Source organism: Phyllopteryx taeniolatus, chromosome 10 (assembly GCF_024500385.1).
Source record: "Phyllopteryx taeniolatus isolate TA_2022b chromosome 10, UOR_Ptae_1.2, whole genome shotgun sequence".
Lineage (NCBI taxonomy): Eukaryota > Metazoa > Chordata > Actinopteri > Syngnathiformes > Syngnathidae > Phyllopteryx > Phyllopteryx taeniolatus.
Genome location: NC_084511.1, coordinates 25946179 through 25967191, shown reverse-complemented (window position 1 = coordinate 25967191; position 21013 = coordinate 25946179). Strand labels below are relative to the sequence as shown.

Sequence of the window (21013 nt, the reverse complement as noted above, 5' to 3'; positions counted from 1 at the left end):
GAATGAACCGTGATGAAGTCAGTGTTGTTGTTATTTTTTGCGAGTGCATCAAAAGACAACTTGTCTCATGTCGTTACCCAGCGTGCATTTCCACGCTCTATTTTCGTCGCGGGCTGTCTAACACCATTAGCGCAAACGGTCGCAACATGACGAGCTCGGCAAAACCCCCGCCGCGCTAATCCTACGGGGGTCTAATTAATAATAATGTCGACACCACCCGCCCACTCTCAAAGCCATTTAAATGCCTCGCTTGGACCCTTTAGTAATCCACGATGAACGCTACCAAACTACAACATTGCTCCCATTATTATTATTTTCATGTCACCTAAGGAGGGAAGCTTCCTTGTAATAACATGAATATGAATTAGAAAGTAACTGAAATGCCGGGGAATTAATTATTATTGGAAGAAATGTTGAATATGAGAATGAAAAAAAGCAGAATATAAATGATTGAGGCATTTAGGTTGGATCTGTAAAATGTCTCCGGGTGGTTAGACCGGGTTCTGATAATTTCGCAGACGCGCGCAGGCTGGCGTATTTAAAAGAGCGCTGTTTGCGCCGCTCTGGGGGCGAACGCAGTCGACTTCATTCGCCGCCAAACAAAGCGGCTCCCCTCGTTACCCTTAAATATGGCGCGCTCACAATCTGGCATGGCGACAGCTTTGTGCGATAGAAGACACGCTGCGTCATCGCAATAATTCGTAATTTAATTAAAGAAGATATTAGCATGGCAGAGGAGGGGTCACCTGAGCTTCCGCACGGACAAACATCTTCCAGTGACTCACGCCACAATCAGTTGACAAACAGGAGGCGTTGAAATCCACTAAACGACGCCCGCGAGGGGCCCAAGCGTAGGCAGAAAATAGTCGCAGAGAGGAAAATATAAAGGAATGAGAGATGACAGCGGGAAAAGGGAGCTGGGGCGGCGGCGGGGGTGGAACAGTGGAGCACAGACCTCTGCCAGGGCTCAGCCATTCACTCAAAAGCATCCAGTTTCCTGTTTGTGCTTTTCAATGATGGGAATCATATCGTATTGTGTATCGTTAGCCTAATAGCATAGTTGCCTATATTATATTATACTATATTTCAGCATTTTTGGAAAACAAGAACAAAGAAATTGTGGGGGCTACTATTTGGTAACAGTAAGATCAAAATGACTTTTTCTTGATGCTTTTTTTTTAAGCATTGGGCCTACGTCGTATTCCGTGTCTCCGTACTATAAGATGTAGCTAACATGCAGCAAGTAATTTCGCAACAAGATGACGCCCCAGCGCATTATTTACGTGAGGTTCGCGCGCTCCTGGATGAGCAGTTCCCGGATGGGTGGATCGGTTGTGGTGGTCCTGTGGAATGGGCTCCCCGTTGACCTGCTCTAAAAAAAAAAATAAAAATAAAAAAAAATGTCTATGGAAAAAGGCCTCGGGATTATTAGAATTGAAAATTCAAATACATTATTTTTTATAAATTAAATTAATAAAAATCCATTAATACCTTTTTTCATTTGAATAACTCACTAAAATAAATGTATTTTTAAATGTACATTTTATACGTACAGTGGTGTGAAAAAGTGTTTGCCCCCTTCCTCATTTCTTATTTTTATTTTATTTTTTCACACACAGCCATGTAGGTTTGGATTTTTGTCTCCCTTTGTAATAAAAACCTTAATTTAAAAACTGCATTTTGTGTTTACTTGTTATCATTGACTAATATTTAAATTTGTTTGATGATGGCAAAAACATTTAAGTGTGACAAACATGCAAAAAAAGACCACTGTAGGTATAAGAAATTATGACTGCATTTAGGAATTATATAAACGAATACGTTGCATTTTATACCTATTGTTCATTTATTTCATGACCTTTTCATTGCCCTTGAAATAACAGACCATTGAATTATTCATAATAGTTGCCATCATCATCATACTAATATTTATTAATTATTACCAACAAATGCCATCGTTGTGAACACATGAAAAACTTTATCAAATTGAAATTGCATACTATGAAATAAAATCTGAAAGTGAATGTTGAGAGCTCCATCCAGTAAGTAACAGCTAAGCGGCCATCTTTGGTCTCTTTTTGGGCTTGGAGGATTTCTGTGTCTATAAAAAGCTCCACTATAGAATATACTGTCAATGGATCCCTCTTTTATTTCTTGAGTCTGCGATTAAGCGAAGCCAGGAACAAAAAAGCTGCTTTGACTTGTGTGCTCTCTTCCATCTCGAACTCAAGCAATCCTTTTCTTTGGGGATTACTTTTCTATTTTTCACGGCTTCAAAGCAACCGACTGCACTTGTTTTTAAAGAAGACAACTTTTTTTGAAGGTACCGTGGGTCAAAATAAGTAGACCTTTTTTTTTTTTTCACCTCAGAACTACATGCGTGCATGTCATGCATAAAATGTTCGGTCAGTGATTCTCAACTGATGGGTCGGGACGAGGACTGTCACTATCGAATCTTTTTAGAATCGATTCTCCAGTTGATTATTGGCCGAGTAAGAAATCGCCATGCCTCCACACTATGAAAAAACTATTTCTGCCTATCCATTTTTTTTACAACTAACATGCATTTCATCCTCATTTATAAGGGATGGGCTTCGATCCTCAAACTGCATATGTTGGCACTGAGTGTATGGTATAAATTTGGTGTGCAGTATTCGAGAGAGCTAAATGCTAAATGGTTAGCAATCGCGATTAGCATTGGCGCACTAGCGATTACCACTTTAGGTCAAAAAATGCTAACTACCATTAGCTACTTCAGCAAACTCAATTGAAATGGCATTTGAAAATATAATATACTGTACATATGTTTTCAGAGGCTATTTTCAAACAACAACAAAAAGGTTTGTTGCGACTTTGCAACAATAGGAAAATACGGGTCCATTGAGTTAAATCACTCTTGATTGGTCAGTCCAACATCACATGTAGCGGCAGTTATTGGTCAGTTACAATGGTTTCTTTTCATTGGTCATCTTAAATCACAGGTTTCAAACTGGTGGCCCGGGGGCCAGATCCGGCCCATCACATCATTTTATGTGGCCCGCGAAAGCAAATCAAAATTGCTCATTGTGTTCTGGTGTAATAGCAATGAGATATTTGCAAGCATTTTTTTGTTACCAATCCCCCTTTGAAAAGAAACGTAATAGTTGAAAAACGTGTTTTTATAGGCTTTGTATTTTAAAACTGATTATTCATCAATGTGTTGTGTATACTGAATGTAATTAGAATATATGGGTAATCTTTCATTTATTTGGGTTCACAGTCGTAGCGGCCCTCCGAGGGAAGTCAGAACTACGATGTGGCCGGTGACAAAAATGAGTCAGACACCCCTCTCTTAAATGTTAGTCCTAAAAAGTCGTGTTTATTGGCCATTTAGATGTATTATTTCTTTTCTTTTTTCACTTCTAATTTTCGGCTGTAGAACCTGGTTCGTCATGGGTCACCTGATTACTATTGTATTGTGTTTCTCTCAATATGAAACTTTCCTTCCATTCATTTCCTTCAAGGTGAAATGCGAGCAGGTTGACAGTGATTGTATCGGCTCTCGTGGGGGATTTGTTGTTGAAAACTCGTCTTTGTGCTACGCAGCTATGAGCCTTGGCAGATGTCTGCCCTGTCCGTGCGGCTGCACTTGTTATTGTGTTGTGTTGTGCAGAGATGATGATGATGATGATGATGGAGGTTCACTTCCATTCTAGTGGGAGCAGGGAGGGGAGTCCGGTGGGTGAATGCAGGCCATTGTTAGCGTCGCTACAAGCTATGGCGCCGGCAGACCGTGTCAACCCCCGATAGTGGCCTACATTCGCGCCAATTTGATGCCCTCCTTCTTCTTCTTTTTATTTTTCTGCTTTTGTGAACTTTTTCCAACAGGCTGAGTTTCATGTGTCCTTTGGCTCGTACTGAAACGGGGGGGGAACAAAGGCTTTCCCAAAACTTTGTGCCGGTAAATGTTGCCCCCTCTAGTGGACAATTTGCCAACAACAATGTTGTGTTGTCTACTCACAAAGAACCTGAAAAGATAAGATTGCCTGTCCCTTTTACATAGAGGCCAGCAAAACAGGATATGGCTTCACACAGCAGCATGTGATAGATAATGATTTATTTCATGATCCAGGCATCTGTTTTAATATTATTTTTACATTTTCTTCATGTACGATTTATTAATTCCATGACTCATTTATTATTGTAGTTTTTATTTATTTTATAGCTTTTTATTGCTGTTTAAGAAATCATTAAAATGTATTTCTTAATTATTAAATTCTTAAATAATTATGAATTGATTTTATTTTTTATTTCATGACCGATTTTTATTTTGTGACCTTTTTTTTTTTAGATTTTACGCCGATCTGATCGGTGTAATCGGTATCGGCCGATCAATGACGTCATCGATCGGCTCCGCAAAAGACATTTACTCCGCGTCGCCGCGTGCACAGTATATTTGAATTTAAAACATAGTTTATTTTTAGCGTTGTCGCTTGTCTTTTGACGTAGTATTGGAAATATCTTGCTTGAGGTTTGTTCATGTACTTTTAATACGATACGGCTCCCAAGCAGGCAACAAAAACGTTGCATAGCCTAGCAAGTTACTGCTAGCACGGACGGTTGTACGTAAACATGCCGCCGTTCTGTTGAATAATGCTCTAAAGTTTCGGTGTGGGTGAAGTCATTTAATTAATAATCAAGTAATTAGCACCCATTATTTCTGTCATGTTTTTAATGTTTTAATGTTTGTTCTGTCTGTCACTATGCCTCACTGGCATAAATAGAGAACAAAGATACATTATTTATTGTAAATATATTTCTTTGAGCAATTAAGTACACAAGTATATACAGTAAATGAACAGGTCATTTAAATAGACACATTCCTCCATCTTGTGATCAAATCGGTGATCGTTTACCGTTTTTTTTAAACTCGCTGAAACTCTGTGATCGTTGCGTAGCCTAGCAAGTTACTGCTAGCACGGACGGTTGTACGTAAACATGCCGCCGTTCTGTTGAATAATGCTCTAAAGTTTCGGTGTGGGTGAAGTCATTTAATTAAAAATCAAGTAATTAGCACCCATTATTTCTGTCATGTTTTTAATGTTTTAATGTTTGTTCTGTCTGTCACTATGCCTCACTGGCATAAATAGAGAACAAAGATACATTATTTATTGTAAATATATTTCTTTGAGCAATTAAGTACACAAGTATATACAGTAAATGAACAGGTCATTTAAATAGACACATTCCTCCATCTTGTGATCAAATCGGTGATCGTTTACCGTTTTTTTTAAACTCGCTGAAACTCTGTGATCGGACCCAAAAATCCTGATCGTGTAAAGCCTACCTTTTTATTTAATGATCATTTTGTTGAATTTATTTTACTTTGTGACCTATAAATTTTTTTCATGACTTTTTTAACGGCCATCAAGTAATCATTTAAATATGAATTAATTTGTGAAATGTACTAGTTTGACCATTCATTTTCGTGATGCACCGAAATTAAATTCTAGGCCAAAACACCGAAAGAAATTACAATGCCAGTAATTAGTAAAATTGTATTTATGGCGATGACTGCAGAGCTGCCAACCTATAGAAATTCACTTCCAGAACAATTTGTTTGAATATCCATATTTTTTTAATTATGTCAAGAAAATTACCATGTGAAAGCTATTGAAATATATTATATAATAGGATAAAAAATAATTCTGCGTACAAAATCCACTTTTGGGCCATTTTCAGATGAAAATTTACAGCGGGTGAAAATTTGGTGCAATGTATGAATTAAAATCTGAAATACGTTAAATTCCATGTAAAGTGAAAATAAAATAATGAACCCGACTGAACTCTCGCGCAGTGTGTGCGGTTCCGCAAATGACCGATTAGTCGGCCACTGGTTTTTGCGGCAATTCATAATTTGAATCGCAGTTGTATATTTCAATGTCGCAAATTACAGCCAATCAAAATGGATATAAGGTTTTACACAGGCTAAAAATAGATTTCCGGGTTTTAAGCGAATAAGGCACAGTCGGCCACCGCCAAAGCATACAAATACGTTATATGAAATATACATATTTAGTTTTACAACAATACTTAACTATACAGTATTTCTAATTTCATATCTATCTGTGGATGAAATAGCGAAGCTTGTGGCCAAAATATTTGGAAGCGTTACGGACTGGGTACGTTCAAGGGAATGAGAACTAGCTGAGCCTTTGAATATATCCGCACTATTCTCTTTAATCTCAACAATGTCCTATCTCTGTAGCAACCCACTTCATCCTTAACTATTACTGTGTTTTTATGGTTTAGTAAATATGAGTAAATAAGTACAGTATTCTGTCAGCGTTTAACATAGCAGGGTGTCCATATATCAAATCTCAGAATGTGCGGGTGTGAGTCACCAACTGTCCTTTTATTTTTATTTTTTTTAAATGTAATGGTCCTGTCCAGTAGGGCAAGACCTTGTCACGCAGTGTGCGGTGGACCTTAACAACCTGGCCAAATGTAAATGAGACTTCAAAATCCTGAAAAATCAAGTTTTTGTCTCCACTCTCAGACAATGCAGGCGTTTCTGCTCAATGTGCTAAAACCACGCCCCACTCAACTGCCAGCAGTCGATCAAATCCCTCTTCTACGATCTGGAAAAATAGATGCTACTTCATCTAGCATCTTTCTTACGCCTTCACGTAACTATATGTTTAAGCCATGAAAATATATCGTTGCGAGGCTTTTCCATGCCACAACAATGAAGCGCTCTAAAGTGGCCACACCAGTCCACATGCTGGCTGCCACGTTGGACTTTTTTTTTTTTTCTTTTTTTAATTATACCTTGCTCTTCTTCTCTCCATGGCGTGGGCGCCCCCCCACGTCCCACAATGAGGCGCTCTAAATTGATATATCACAAAAACCTTGCATTTGGACAAGGGTGTGTAGACTTTTTATTGCCATTGTAGATGGATAGACAGACAGGTCGGCAAACAAACAGGCAGAATCTGCTCTTTTCTCTATTATGCACCGACGCCAATGATTTAATCTGAGGTACAAAGACGTTTGTTTGGGTTCAGTAACTCACCTTGACTGAATGTGGGTGACATCTACGGGATTATAGAGGTGAGATTAACGGGATTCTGAACACAAAAGGGTTGTGTTTGGTGGGGGTGGGGGGGGGGGGTTCTGCAGGGTCCTCATCTCAGGGCTGGAAAAGATGAAATGCGCCTCGTTCACACATTGGCGACGACACTGAGGCGCAGAAGAAAGACCCGTGTCTCACTTTGCGAAAATACAATCCGTTTTGCATCATTCATGAAGATTGTCACTGCTCAAAGTTGCTCTTATACAACTTGTGCATTCTAAAATGAGCATCCACACACACATGCGCTGTATATCTAAATACTGTGTATATGTAGTTTTAGCTGTGAGCTGCTGCGCTGACAATTCCGCCGGGATTGAGGGTGAGTCATGGAAGCGGTTTTATATTATGGGCTGCCCTCGCCTTGATGTTGCTCGTGCTAATTAAGCCTGAGACGAACCGCTCAGGTCTGCCTGATGAGGGCGAAGGGACTGGCTTCAATCGGCGCTATTTTATGCAAGCTTCATTTGAATATGTTGACAAAGCTTCAGAATAAAACTTCGTCATAAATATGCATGTATTCTTCTTGCTCTTTCGTCCAGGGGAAATAGTTCGATTAAAAAGGCCGACTCAACATTTGACAAATCTGATGCTAAAATAATAATAATAATAATAATAATGCAATGTGTTCTTATTTTCTTTATTTTATTGAAGTCCATTTTTATTTGAACACCTTTTTTTGTATCGTATTTTATTTCATATTTTAATAAATTATTTTATTTTGTACTTTATACTACTGTATTTGGTTAATGTTAGTCATTTTTTTTATTCGGTTTCTATTTTAACATTTTAACAGGGTCCTCATCAATTTGGCGTGCTCCCACCTGCTTTTTTGAAACAAAACAAAGTTTGTCCCCCAAACTAACAGAAAATCCTTCGCTTTGGCAGGATCGGCCTGTTGTGCGCGTACGCCGCCAACCAGAACCTGAGCGCTCAGGTCAAGAACATCCGACGTCTGGTCAACAGCAACATGAGGGACCTGCACGCCTTCGCTAACGACACGCCCATGGTAGGATGGCAAGTCTGGACTTTTTTTCATTTTTTTTCATAGCAAATCCTCAAAATGATCCTCAAAGTTAAATTCCAATCTCCGCCCACATTAGATGGCGTAAAAAAAAAAAATTATAATAAAACGCTTGGCAATTTAGCATTGCCCATCTGGCTACTGTCTAGGATACTTTCTTTCGATTCGATTAGTCCTGGAATTTGTCCCAAAATGCCGACTTGTTCAGTTTTGTTCATGGGGCCCTTGGGATTTTTTCGTGCATCCTGTCACAAAAGACATGCTCGCCCAATTTCGTGTCGATCGGTGTATGGGTGTCGGGGACAGAATTATTTTTTTACTTCCCAGGATACGAGATTTAGTGAGTTTTGGAACGGGTCATTTTCATATAATTTGATCAATAATGGTAAAGACAAAATCAATTCATTTTATCATAGACTAGAACTTGATTTTCACTGTCACAGGACCAATGAAAATCAGTTCGGCATCGCTGATTTTCATTTACTTCATTTACGTGTTTCATTTTCATATCTTTAATTTATATGAGTATTTGAATTATTGGCAGTTGTTATCCATCAAAAGATCATCATCGTTTTTGTCAGAAAAAAATATTCTAAAGTAATATTTTTCAAACTTTTAATGGCAAACTGTCTTGACTGTTAGGTGTCCGAAATGAAAGTTCGTGATTTGCAACATGTTTTCTGAAGATGCTAATTACTCGTACATTACAATACTATCGCCTAATATGTCTTTTCCAAGAAAACTAACACAGACAGCATCTCAGCGTCTTTTTGGGGGTCTTTTCAAAACAGTCCTTCTTTGTCACGAGTCACTTGTCATGTTGTTGCAATACACCAGCGGGATCTGTGAGTTGAAGTGCCAGGAAGAGGCAGCCATTTTGCATTCACACAACAGGAGACAGCAGTGTTATTTCTGAAATATGAATGAATATTTAGGAATTTGTGCAAGTGTCACAACTATTGCGTCTTCACCGTCATTACGATTGTATAAAGATCTTAAAAGGGTTTAAGCAGTCAGGATCATTTATGCACTTGTAGCCGCAGAGTTTGTAGGGCAGCATGTGTAAATTGTGCAACTCACACCATTTTTATGAAGCTGTTTATGTCTTTACCGTTATTGGCGCCTCGGTGGGGCCGGCGGACCGGGTGGACCCCTGGGCCTGATCCCGCCCCTCGATTGATTGGGTGGGGTCCTCAGCCGCGGCGGTGCGGCCACAGCAATTACAGGACACTTCTGTCAGTCTTTGTGCATGTAAAACGGTATCAATTCACTTGCATGTATCCGCAGGCTCACACCCCTCGGACTCTTTCACTGGGTGTGTGGGGTCACGCACTTACTGCTACAAATAACTCATGAATATGTAAATCGCTTGTGTATCCCCTCACTTCTACTCTCGTCCTGTAGACTTTTAGAATTCACACAGTTAATGCCACCACACTTGAGTTGTACAGTCGGGTTCCCGACCCTGGTCCTGCGTGCTTCTTCCCCTGTCCTTGTCCTGTTCTATCTTGTCCTGTCCTTCCCTCACATGCAACACTCATATTTAACGTTTCATTGTTGTAGATAATGTAATGATTTACTTCTCTCATCCTGTTTACAATTAGTGCTTTGTCTTTTGTCTTTGTTTCTCTCTCCCTTCTAGAAACTTTGTTCTGTTCGACTGATCAAGTCTGATTCTCAATAAACCTCAATTATAATACCACAGCGGAAACTTAAAAACTCCACTGTGACGCAGTAAAACTGTTCCGGCATGAAAGGGATACAGATTTTCCATTCTGCTTGACCGAACAGGAATTCCTTAATGACTATGATGTCGTTGCCCATTATGAATGCCTAAAATTTTAAATCATCAATCATTTTTTGAAAATAAGACTTCAGCATGGGAGGCATTTAGCTGTATAAAACCAATGCGGCATTTGTATTCCACTATTTATTATTTTTTTTTATATATATATATATAGATTACCTGTATATATAAAAGAACCCATAAATTGTACAGTTTGTATGTGCTTCCTGTTTGCAGCAAATCGATTACCTCACCTCCCAGTATGCCACCGCCAAGGACCAAGTCCTCTACGACCTGGAGAGTAAGTTTGTTCCTTGCCTACCACTTCCCCCTACTGGCGAGTTTCATCACCACATCCAATTTCATGATTACAAATTGTGTCAGCTTTAATTGCCTCAGCAAATAACAATATTATTATATAGTGTATATATATGATTGTGTGTTAGCATTGACTATTAATGATGGTTCCGTTCCATTAAAACCCTTTGTCGGACACTCAATGAAATACTGTACAGTATTTGAGAATTCAAATAGTTTTCAGTTTTTTGTTTAGTTTTTTGTGCTTTAGTATTTATTTTAAATAATTAAATACATTAAATAATTCCCCAGAATAATATCCCAAAAATGTAATTAATTCATGAAAATGAACAGATTAATTCTAATGAAATCATTTCACAATTAAAAAAAAAACAATTCAATTATTGAAATTTAACTAATTATTAAGTACTATAAATGAGGGCTCCATTCCATTAAAACCCATTGTGTGACACTCACGAAAAAAAATTACAATTTAATTTTTTTTTTTTTTTTTAAAGTTTTTTGTTGGACTTTAATAGTTTAATTAAATAATTATCAGTGCCTTAGAATAATGCCCCAGAAGTGTAATTTAATGAATTAAATTAAACTAAAATTGTTCGCAGAGTACGCACAAATTAAAGTTCGAACATATTGATGAATCACAGATTTGTACGTCAAACAAACGAATGTGTGTGTACGTACTGTTAGTGAACGAGGAGGCCAATTGTCTTTTTTACTACTGTTTTTCTGTGTTTTCTGATTCTACAGTGTTGCCAAAAGTTTAAATCTGATGATGACCTTGTGTGATGTATTTCTACAAATGGCCCTCATAAGTGACACAATGAACTGTGTGTTATCTTTTAATATTTGTTTATCTCTTATTGTCATCCAGACATAGGTCCGCTATTAGGCGGAAGGATACGCGATGCGTTAGATAAGGAGGTGGACCCGGCCTTGGATGCCGTGCTGAAAACAACAGGAGGTGCGTATGAGCTTTGGGTTTCATATCCTAGAAGGGATAACACCAGGATGAAAACAAAACAAAAAAAAAGTCATATTTGTTTTGAGAATGGATGGTGAAGGGAAATAAGGAAATACACGCCACTGTCTGCGATGCTGATATCGATAATTTAAATGAAAAAAAAACATAATGAAAAGAAATCAAGTAAAATAATGAAAGACAATCAAATACCTTAATTCATCAAAATCGAATAAAATATTTAAAAAGAATCAGAATCAAGTAAAATAATGAACAAGTAAAATAATGGATCATCATCCATTAATGTATATGAATCTGTTAAAATAATGAATTAAAAACATAGTAACATTATGACAGCATCAACTAAAATGATGGGGGGGATCAAGTAAAATGGTGTTGTAAATAATAAAAAAATATATATATGAAATGTATCATTAAAAAAAATCAAGTAAAATAATTGAGAAGAATCAAATCTAACCAAAACAAATCAAGTTTAATAATGAAAAATCTCAATTAAAATAATAGAAAAACTAAGGAAAATAAGAAATATGGAGGTTTTTTCAGAAAGAAAATCATTCAAAGATCAAGATGAAAAAATAACTAATTAAAATAATGAAAAAACATCAAATTATGAAAAATAATCAAAATATGAACTGCAAAGCAAATAAAATAATCAATAAAAACAATTAAAATAATGTTGCTAAAATAACGATGATAAACTAGTTATAATGATAGAAAAATCCAATAAAATAATGAAAATTAGTCATGTAAAAATCATTTACAAATAAGAAAAATATCATAATAAATCAAGTCAAATAAAGGGGGTAAACAGGTAAAACAGTTTAACAAATTAAAACACTAAGGAAAATATTAAGTTATATAATGAGAATATTAAATAAGTTACATAATGAAAAAAATAAAGTGAAACAATCAATTAAATAAAAATAAACAAAATAATTGATAAAGATGTTTAACAAGAAAAACTTTCAGATATAATAATGAAAAAAAATCTTATAAAATAATCAATTAAAAAAAACAACTAAAATAATGGAAAAATCGACTAAGATAATGGAAAATCCATTATAATAATGGCCTATAATCAAGTAAAATAATCAATAAATATTAAAAAACAGAAAGAAATCAAGTAAGAAAAATATGAATTAAGTAAACAATTTTTAAAAATCAAGCAAAATAAATCAAGTAAAGGAAAAATGAATGGAAACCAAGTAAAATAAAGAACATAATAATAAGAATAATCAAATAAATTAATAAAAGTCAAGTAAAATAATGAACTACGGAAGGTGGTTGGAATGATATTTTACAAGTAACAAATACTGACTGTAGACAAAAGCAGTTGCTGATACTGTGATACCATTTTGATGACATCATAGTTTAGCCTCTTGTTTTTTGTTTTTCTTTCTTTTTGTGTATTTTTTTATTTTTATTATTTTTATTTTTTTTGTGAAGTGAAAATCGACAGAGCCATCAAAGGTAACAGAAACTGGACCATGACCTCAAGTCTGGTTTTTCCCCTGTGTGGTAATCCCTTTTGCCCCTTTCGTGAACTCCTAATTGAACATTAAAACTGCACTGTACACTCATAAAATTAGGTCAAATAGCTGTTGACTTGCAATTGTACAACTTTTTGTGAACAAAGGACTTTGATTTGTGAAGATGTACACTGCTGACATGGCTTGATAGGACAGCTGGAACCGGTATCCACCAGATTTTTATGAACAAATACTGTAACTTTGATTTTCATCGACTGTGACTGCTGTTTGTGTTAGCCACTCTGCCGCTGCTTTTTGTGAACAAAGTATTTCATCTGTCTGTTTTGGTTGACAAGGTGGTGCACTGCGTGAAGACATAAAGTGCTATGTTAGCTTCGAACTAGCTCCCATTCCTGTTGCCTTGATAGGAATCTTAGCTGAGACAGGCATTGACTAGCTTTTTGTGAACAAAAGACTGAGTCAGATCTTCTGTGACTGGTTTTTCATTGGTTTGTGCTGTTTGACATGAAGGTGCACTGAGTAACTATGTAGACTGCTACGTTAGCTTCGCTCTATATCCCATTCTTGTGTGCTTGATTGGACTCTACCTGACCAGCATTTTGTAAACAAAAGGACTGGTTTGATTGCTGAACATTTGACTCCATCTGTTTGTGCTATTTAACTGAGTAAAGATGTAGACCCCCTACGTTAGCTTCTTGCTAGCTTAAATTCCTGCTTGTTAGGACTCTGAGCCTGTTGAGCAGCTTTTTGTGAACAAAGGACATTATCTTGGATGTTCAGTGACATTTCTGTTGTTTTCAGGATGTTCAAAATTGACCAAATAGGAGTTGGACTACTGAAACATTTATTAAAGACCTCCTGCTTGGTGCAGTTTTAAATCACTTTTGTGATCATCGAACCTGTGTGTCACAGTCACTTCCCAGTTTTTTTTTCCACTTTCCCCTGCATCTTAAATGCATTCAAGGATGCAAGAGGACTCGTGCATGCCCCGATCCCTTTGCAAAATGTCTGCCAAGTGGCGACTTTGTCATTTTCCTATCCTTCGCTTCTTTGTTGTGTCCCCCGGTGCTTTTAAACTTTGTATTGCCCCGTGTACAACGACAAGAACAAAAATTTGCATCTCATTTAGAAGCTATTAAAATCCTATTTTTCATAGCCTTCCTGTTTGGGATTAATTGGACAAAAGCGAGCTATTGCTTGGCAGATTGATTATTTATTTACGTGTAGAGAAATGCTCACATTCTCAGCGTAAACATACCTTTAAAAAAAGCATTAAAATACATCACGAGCAAGAATAAGAAAGCTATTAGCTTGCAAGGCTAGCTTGCCAAAATAGGGTACATTTTAGATTAGATCGATAGATATTTCAAATTAAAACCCGCTAGCAAGATAACTGGCAAGCTAATAATTTCGATGATTGTAGAGTCTTAGCACGAATGCTGGACAGCTAGCCAGCCAAAATATGACGGCGATTAGATAGATCGGTGTATTTTTTTATTGAAATGTAGAGCACTAAAATAACTAGATGACATTAAAAACATTTTTAAATGGCATTTTTAAGATTAAAACTCACTTGCAAGGTAGTTATTGATGACCAAAATATTGATATTGATGGCCAAAATATGGTTACCCAAAGACGGATAAATGTATTATTTATTGAATTTGAATGCACAAAAATACTTCAAGGAGATTAAAGACATACAAAAGACATTTAGAAGATTGAAACTAGCTAGCAATATTAGATTAGCAAAGAGCACTAGCATGATAGCTGTGGAGCTAGCTAGCCAAAATGTGACTACCCTACGATAGATGTTTTTTATTCATATTTAGACATTTTAAAATTACATTTAGAAGATCAAAACATGCTAGCAAGTTATATGAGCAGGTTTTATTTTTGGAAGATGGGATAGCTAGCCAAATATTCTCACCCTGTGGATACTTTTAGCTCATTTAAATTTAGGATAACATGACTTTAAAAAACATAAGCTGGCTAGGAGACTAAAATACATCGCAAGCAAGCTAACCAAAATAGGTAGCATGCTAACACGGTGTGCTTGTTCCACAGCCATGCGTGAAACCAAGGAGGCCCTGGAGAATGTGAGTGTGTCTCTGCAAGTGCTGCAGGAGGCCACGGGCAAGCTGGACTTGAACCTGAGCCTGCTCAGGGCCAACATCAAGCGCTCGCTCAACGACCCCGGGTGCCACGACGAGGAGTCGGACGCCACCTCGGCCCAACTGTGCCGGGGAATCCGCCGGTCACTGGAGCAGCTGCACATCAGCGCCAACTTCACGCGGGTACCGGACATAACCACTTTCATCAGATTTTATGGATCGCACCAGGATACATTAGATTTTTTTTTTAATTATTATTATTATTTTATGTATAATCACTGTAGATCATGTATTTTAAGTCCCAATCTTGGACTATAATAGTAGCCCCATCTTAAACTTTATGTATTGTATGTTGTTATGAATGATACTTAAACTATTTTGTAAATATTTGCACTTTTTCTAAGTACATGTATTATTTGAGTGATTATTATTTATTCAAAATATTTTACCAATTTGTGTTTAATAATAATGAATCATGATTTTGTTCTTTAAAATATTTAACAAATCTTTTAATGTAGTTGTATACTATTTATATATTTATTATTAATGATGAATTATTATTTATTAAAATATTTTACAAATAAAACAAAATCATATTTTAATTTGTACTCATTTGTGACGAACAGTTGACGTTTTTTTCTCCTCCACTAGGTAGTTTAAAAGTGTCTACAAAATATAATAAACCAATGAATTTATATTTATTTAATTTATATATTACTGTAATATGATTAAAAAAAATTACATTTTATAAAGATTTGATGTAAAAGCTTAATAACACAACTTTAACACCATTATATTTTATATATTTTGAACACATAATAGCCAACAAGAAATAAGTTGTTGTTTTGAAAGGACGTTAAAATACAATCCATATGATGCTCGATTGACTACATTGTCATTCCCCACCAGACATGCTTGTCTTTTTTTTTTTCTTCCACGTTTCAGCTTCCCAACGTGAACGCTCAGCTGGAAAAGATGAACGACGTGTTGAAAACGGACCTCAGCGCCGTCGTCAACAAGGTGAAGGCAACGTCTTCAATTTATTGTTGTGTATTTGACTGGTGTTGTTGACTTTGGGGAAAACAAACAAATCGTTTCAAGAACGAGTGTTTTCGTATTTGATTTGTCTGTTCCCTCTCTTAGGGTTACGCATCCTTGAACGACACGCCTTACATGGTGATGGTTCAGACCCGGGGTGTTGTCGACAGTAAGTCAACGCAAATTTTTGGAGTACTTTTTTGGGGGGGGGGGGAAATATATTACTTCTTATTTTTATCTTCAGTAAAAACCTTTTTCATCAGAAGTGATGTCATAAATGGAGATTGGTTTATTTTTTTTAATCTAAGCTATTTAAACAACATTTTATTAGAAGTGGGAAACATGTTTTAAATTTGGTTTCTTATTCTTATGTCGTATGAAGAAAATATTTACTGTTCTTTAATGTCTCCAAAAGGTCTCCTTATTTTATGTTTTTGTCAAACGTGGTGATCCATTTTTAAATGTAGCTTATTTTCATATCAAATTCAGAAGTGGGGAAACACTTTTTAAATATGGATTCCTTTTTTAATGTCAAGTAAAACGTTTATATATATTTTTTATTTTTTTTTTTTTTTTTTTGTCACCAGTGGGGATCCGTTTTCATGACTGTGGCTTCTTATTTTTATGTCCACTAAATAATGTTTTTTTGTCAGAAGTAGTGTCAGAAGTGGAGCTCGTTTATTTTTAAATATAGTTTATTTTTGTATCAAATAAAACAGCTTTTTTGCCAGAAGTAGACATAAATTTTTATGACTCTGGCGTCTTATTTTTATTTCCAGTGAAACAACATTTTTGTCAGAGATGGTGTCAGAAAAGTCCACTAAACAACGTTTGTTTTTTTTTGTTTTTTGTCAGGAGTAGGGATCCGTTTTTATAAATCAGGCTTTTTGGGGTTTTTTGTCCATTAAAAAAAAGTGGCATCAGCAGTAGGGGTCCATTTAAAAAGAGATGGCTTCTTTTTTGTGCTGGTGTCAGAATTAGGGATCCACTAAAGCCGCTTTTTTTTTTTTTTTGTTTTTTTTTTTTGTCAAAATTTGGGCCCTTTTTTAAATTAAAACTTCTTATTTTTCTGCCTAATAAAACAACCTAAGTTGTTTCTAATTGAAACTGTCAGGGGTGCAGAACTTGGTGGCCGACATCGGCGGGAACGTGGGCAACCTATCCAAAGCGTTCCCCGTGCACACCTACTTGTCCAACTTCACCATCTTCATCAGCCACGTCCACGCCAAGATCGAGGACCAGTACCCTGAAATTGACAAGCTGGACTTCTACAGGTGAGCCCACCTCCTCCACACTTGCACAAACATGCGTTCCCTGTCTGTCATCCATGGGTGCAATATCCGTTTAACGAAGTCAAATTCAATGATAATTTTAAAAAAAAAGTAATTAAATAAATAAAAGCATAGCATTTGTAATATATATTATATATATATATATTGTGTTTGTGTGCGCGTTGTCAGGTGGACGGGCTGCGTGGCTTTGTGCTGCATGCTGGTACTGGTGCTGGCCTTCAACTACCTGGGCCTGCTTTGCGGCACGCTGGGATACGACAAGCACGCCTCGCCCACCACGCGAGGGTGCATCTCCAACACGGGGGGCACCATGATCATGGCGTAAGAAGCTGTCCTTTTTCAAAGGGAGCCCCACTTCTGATAGTACTTTTGAGATAAACAAAAACTTTTGACTGTGTAAAATTAAGAAACCATTTTTTTCTTTTCTAAAAGAGGCTCTCTACTTCTAACAAGAAAAATAACAAAATGTTGTTTTAATGGACAAAAAGTAAGCAATATTTTTCAAGTGGATCCCCACTTCTGACACCACCACTTTAAAAAAGTTGCTTAATTGGGTATAAAATCAGAAGCGTTTTTGTGGATCTTCACTTTTGATACCACGTCTAACAAAATGTTTCACTAGGTCAATGTATTAAGCGATATTTTAAAAAGTGGATCCCCAGTTCTGAGACTACTTTTAACACCCAAAAAAATGTTGCTTGTTTGAACGTAAAATAATGAACCCTATTTTTTAAAGTGGAGCCTCACGTTTGACAAAGAAAAATGTAGTTCCATTGGGTGTAAAATTTAACACAAAAAAAAGTGGATATCTACTTCTGACAGCACACCTAGCAAAATGCTGTTTCAATGCACATAAAAGTCACAAATAGTTTAAAAAGTGGATCCCCATTTATGACATCACTTCGAACAAAAAAGTTGCTTCGTTGAGCATAATATAAGAGGCTATGTTTTAAAAATGGTTCCCCACTTCTAAAACCACCTCTGACAAAAAAGTTTAATTGGACACTAAAATAAGAAGCCATGTTATTTTAATTGAGCCCAACTTTTGAAATAAAGCAGATTTGTTGGATGTAAAATTACAGTTAAATCCAGTTTAAGTTAGCCACTGTGAAATAAGTCAAACTATTCACATCGCCAGACCGACAAGTGTTAGCAGAAGTAAAACAACTAATTGTTATGACGATGATGATGACGACGTAACGCTGTGTGTCCTCCTCCACAGTGGCGTGGGCTTCAGCTTCATCTTCTCCTGGGTTCTTATGGGCCTGCTGACCGCCATCTTCCTGGCGGGGGGGAACACGGAGAAGCTGGTCTGCGAGCCCTTCCACACCAAAGAACTCTTTAAGGCCAGTCATCATGAGACCAAGCAACACGGCAATGTGATCGGTCAACGTCGCTCGCTTTGGTTTTGGTCTCCAGGTGGTGGACGCGCCGTACCTGGTGAACTCCGAGTGGAGGAACTTCATCCCGGGGTACCTGTACAACGACTCCGAGCTGGAGCTGACTGCAGAGAGCTTGTACAGGTGAAAACGTGGATTTTTGAAATATTCAGAAAAATTCTGTATTGCGATTCGTATTCTTTTTGACTTTTTCCTGCCTTCTGATTGGTTGAAAGGGCCCCGCGGTTTGTCGTCATATCAGAAGAGTTCAATATGTATTTTCTGTCTACTTTTTTGATACTATTTCGTGTTTTAGACTGTGACGGATATGTGTGCTACCTCCCAGAAAATTCCACTTCCTGTTTATAGTCCTTTTTCCTGTGTACACAGCATTTTTTTTTGTAACCCCAGAGAGATATGCGTGGTGTTTATTTATTTACTTATTTTTTGCAAGGGTTGTCTGACATGATTCCTTTTCCCAATCATGTTGCGCTCCATTGTGTCCTTTTAAAGTCACGTATACGACACAGCATCGTAAACCTCAACTCAGATTTACATTGTGCAGGCTTCATGCGTCAGCCGCAAATCTAAACTTCCTGTCCGGAGAGAACGTGTGCCATGCACATCCTGTCATGTTCACTAGGTGGCAGCAAATGCTCTGACTAACATGTGCCCATTTTGTGTGTTTGCAGCACTTGCAAAGAAAACAAAGGCATTTACTCGGCCCTGCGCCTGGACAAAGTGTTCAACGTCTCGTCTTTCCTCAACGTCACAGTGGTCAGTGAACGCAACATGAGCATGCGCCAGCCTGCTCTATGACTGTGCATATACAGTTGTATGGGTGGGATCACTTTAATTTAATTTAATAATAATAATAATAACTTAGTGCTTTCAAGGGAACTAAGGAAAAATATTTGAATTTAATTGTATATTTTTTACTCATTTTGAAAATTCAGCTGACATTCTACTAAATATAAACAAATAGAACTCAAATAAATTTAAGAAATTTAATAAATGAATAAAGTAAAATGCCATCAGAATCCATTCTTTTCTACTGTTTTATGTATAACATAGGTCAAAATGAGTCTGTGACCTGGTTTAAGTTTGACATCTACGTGCTTTGTCGATTGAATGAAAAAAGCTTTTAAACAGCGCAAAAACGCTTCCAAACGACAAAATTTGTAATCGCTGACTGTGTGATCTAGTTTTCCCATTTAATATTCAAGTACCTGCCCACTTCGTGGTTGCTACATGCCCGTTCATCTCGGGAAATATCGCCGAGGCACAACGCGGCTGCGTCTCGTGCAAAACTTAAACTTTGCATTACCTGCCATACTCGGACGAGTTGAGCAGTAAATGGCCTTCATTTAAATTCCTGAGCATTCCGGAACCAGAATTGTGCTGTGTTCGGGCACATTTCGTGGAGGATGACTTCGTCAAATAAGCTTTCACACACCGCTGAAGTGCATTTCCCATTGGGCTTTGCGATAATAGCGTGCGGTGGAGTATATAAACAATACTTTTTTTTGTAATTGGCTTGTTCTCACTGTTGACAGTTCACCAAGGACGTGGTGGCGCTGCTGAGCAGCGTGAAAATCGACCTGAGAGACGTCATCTTGCTGGAAGCGGAGGGCAAGCAGAATCTTCTGGATTTCTCCGAGGCAGGACTCTCGGAAACGAACTACGCGGACTACCTGGAAGAGGTGATCCATTTCACTCAAAAGGCCATGCTCTTTAATACCTCTACTAATACCTCGGTCTTCTGTTTTGCGGGATTTCTGTGAAAAAAAGATACTACTTTTTTCCCCCCAATAGCTGGATGAGTGTCATAATTAAAACCTGACACTATTCTTCTCCTGCCCTGTTGTGTTGAAAGCAATGGTCGCTGTCTGAACATTAAAGTAAACAGTGGCGTCAATATGTCTTCAATGGGTTCTGTGCGAAAGGAAAAGGCGGCTGCGATGCTGCAATTTGACAGGGTTTCTGCGTGAATGAGGCCGATGAGATTCGTAGCTTTTCATACGGACAAAAAAAAGCTGGGAATGTTCCTCGGATGAATCTCAAAGTTAATTTGACGTGAATGAAGCATCAAAATATGATTTCTCTCCTGCAGGTCAACAAAGGAATCACAGTGGCGGACTTGCTTTCGTTTGCCAAAGAGCTGGAAGCCCAGACAGACCTGATGGTATTTAACAATACGCTTCATTTGTCTGTTTATTTCAAGTATTCATGTTTAATACGCCTCCACCGGATCATCTCTAGCGGCAACGTGTTTGCAAAAAAATAACCATCACTGGTAGTATACCGGACATAATCATTGGGAGTAACAAAATATAAGTACCGTTCTTTGTTTCTGTACTAAAATAGATTTCTCTGATTGATTCTGATTTTATCTGGAACTTGACTTGACAATTTATTTTTCTGCTGAATTTTGTACTTTTGCTCCCTACATTTGAAAACGGATATGTGTTATGTTCTACTCCT

The 21013-nt window shown here is 37.2% G+C and overlaps 1 protein-coding gene across 12 annotated transcripts in view; it reads left to right on the top strand.

Annotated features, from left to right (window-relative positions):
• The window catches only part of prom1a (prominin 1a), a 53514-nt gene that overhangs the window by 17963 nt on the left and 14538 nt on the right, over positions 1 to 21013 (top strand). For 10 of the 12 annotated variants that reach the window (XM_061787841.1, XM_061787837.1, XM_061787839.1 and 7 more), the window contains 14 exons: positions 8000 to 8120; positions 10159 to 10222; positions 11111 to 11200; positions 12665 to 12688; positions 14774 to 15003; positions 15766 to 15840; positions 15964 to 16027; positions 16973 to 17132; positions 17319 to 17471; positions 18373 to 18496; positions 18570 to 18673; positions 19222 to 19306; positions 20086 to 20232; positions 20643 to 20714. In XM_061787841.1, coding sequence (XP_061643825.1) covers positions 8000 to 8120; positions 10159 to 10222; positions 11111 to 11200; positions 12665 to 12688; positions 14774 to 15003; positions 15766 to 15840; positions 15964 to 16027; positions 16973 to 17132; positions 17319 to 17471; positions 18373 to 18496; positions 18570 to 18673; positions 19222 to 19306; positions 20086 to 20232; positions 20643 to 20714 — 1513 coding nt within the window. The remainder of the gene's footprint in view (positions 1 to 7999; positions 8121 to 10158; positions 10223 to 11110; positions 11201 to 12664; positions 12689 to 14773; positions 15004 to 15765; positions 15841 to 15963; positions 16028 to 16972; positions 17133 to 17318; positions 17472 to 18372; positions 18497 to 18569; positions 18674 to 19221; positions 19307 to 20085; positions 20233 to 20642; positions 20715 to 21013) is intronic. The other 2 variants (XM_061787843.1, XM_061787840.1) reach the window with 1 other exon arrangement.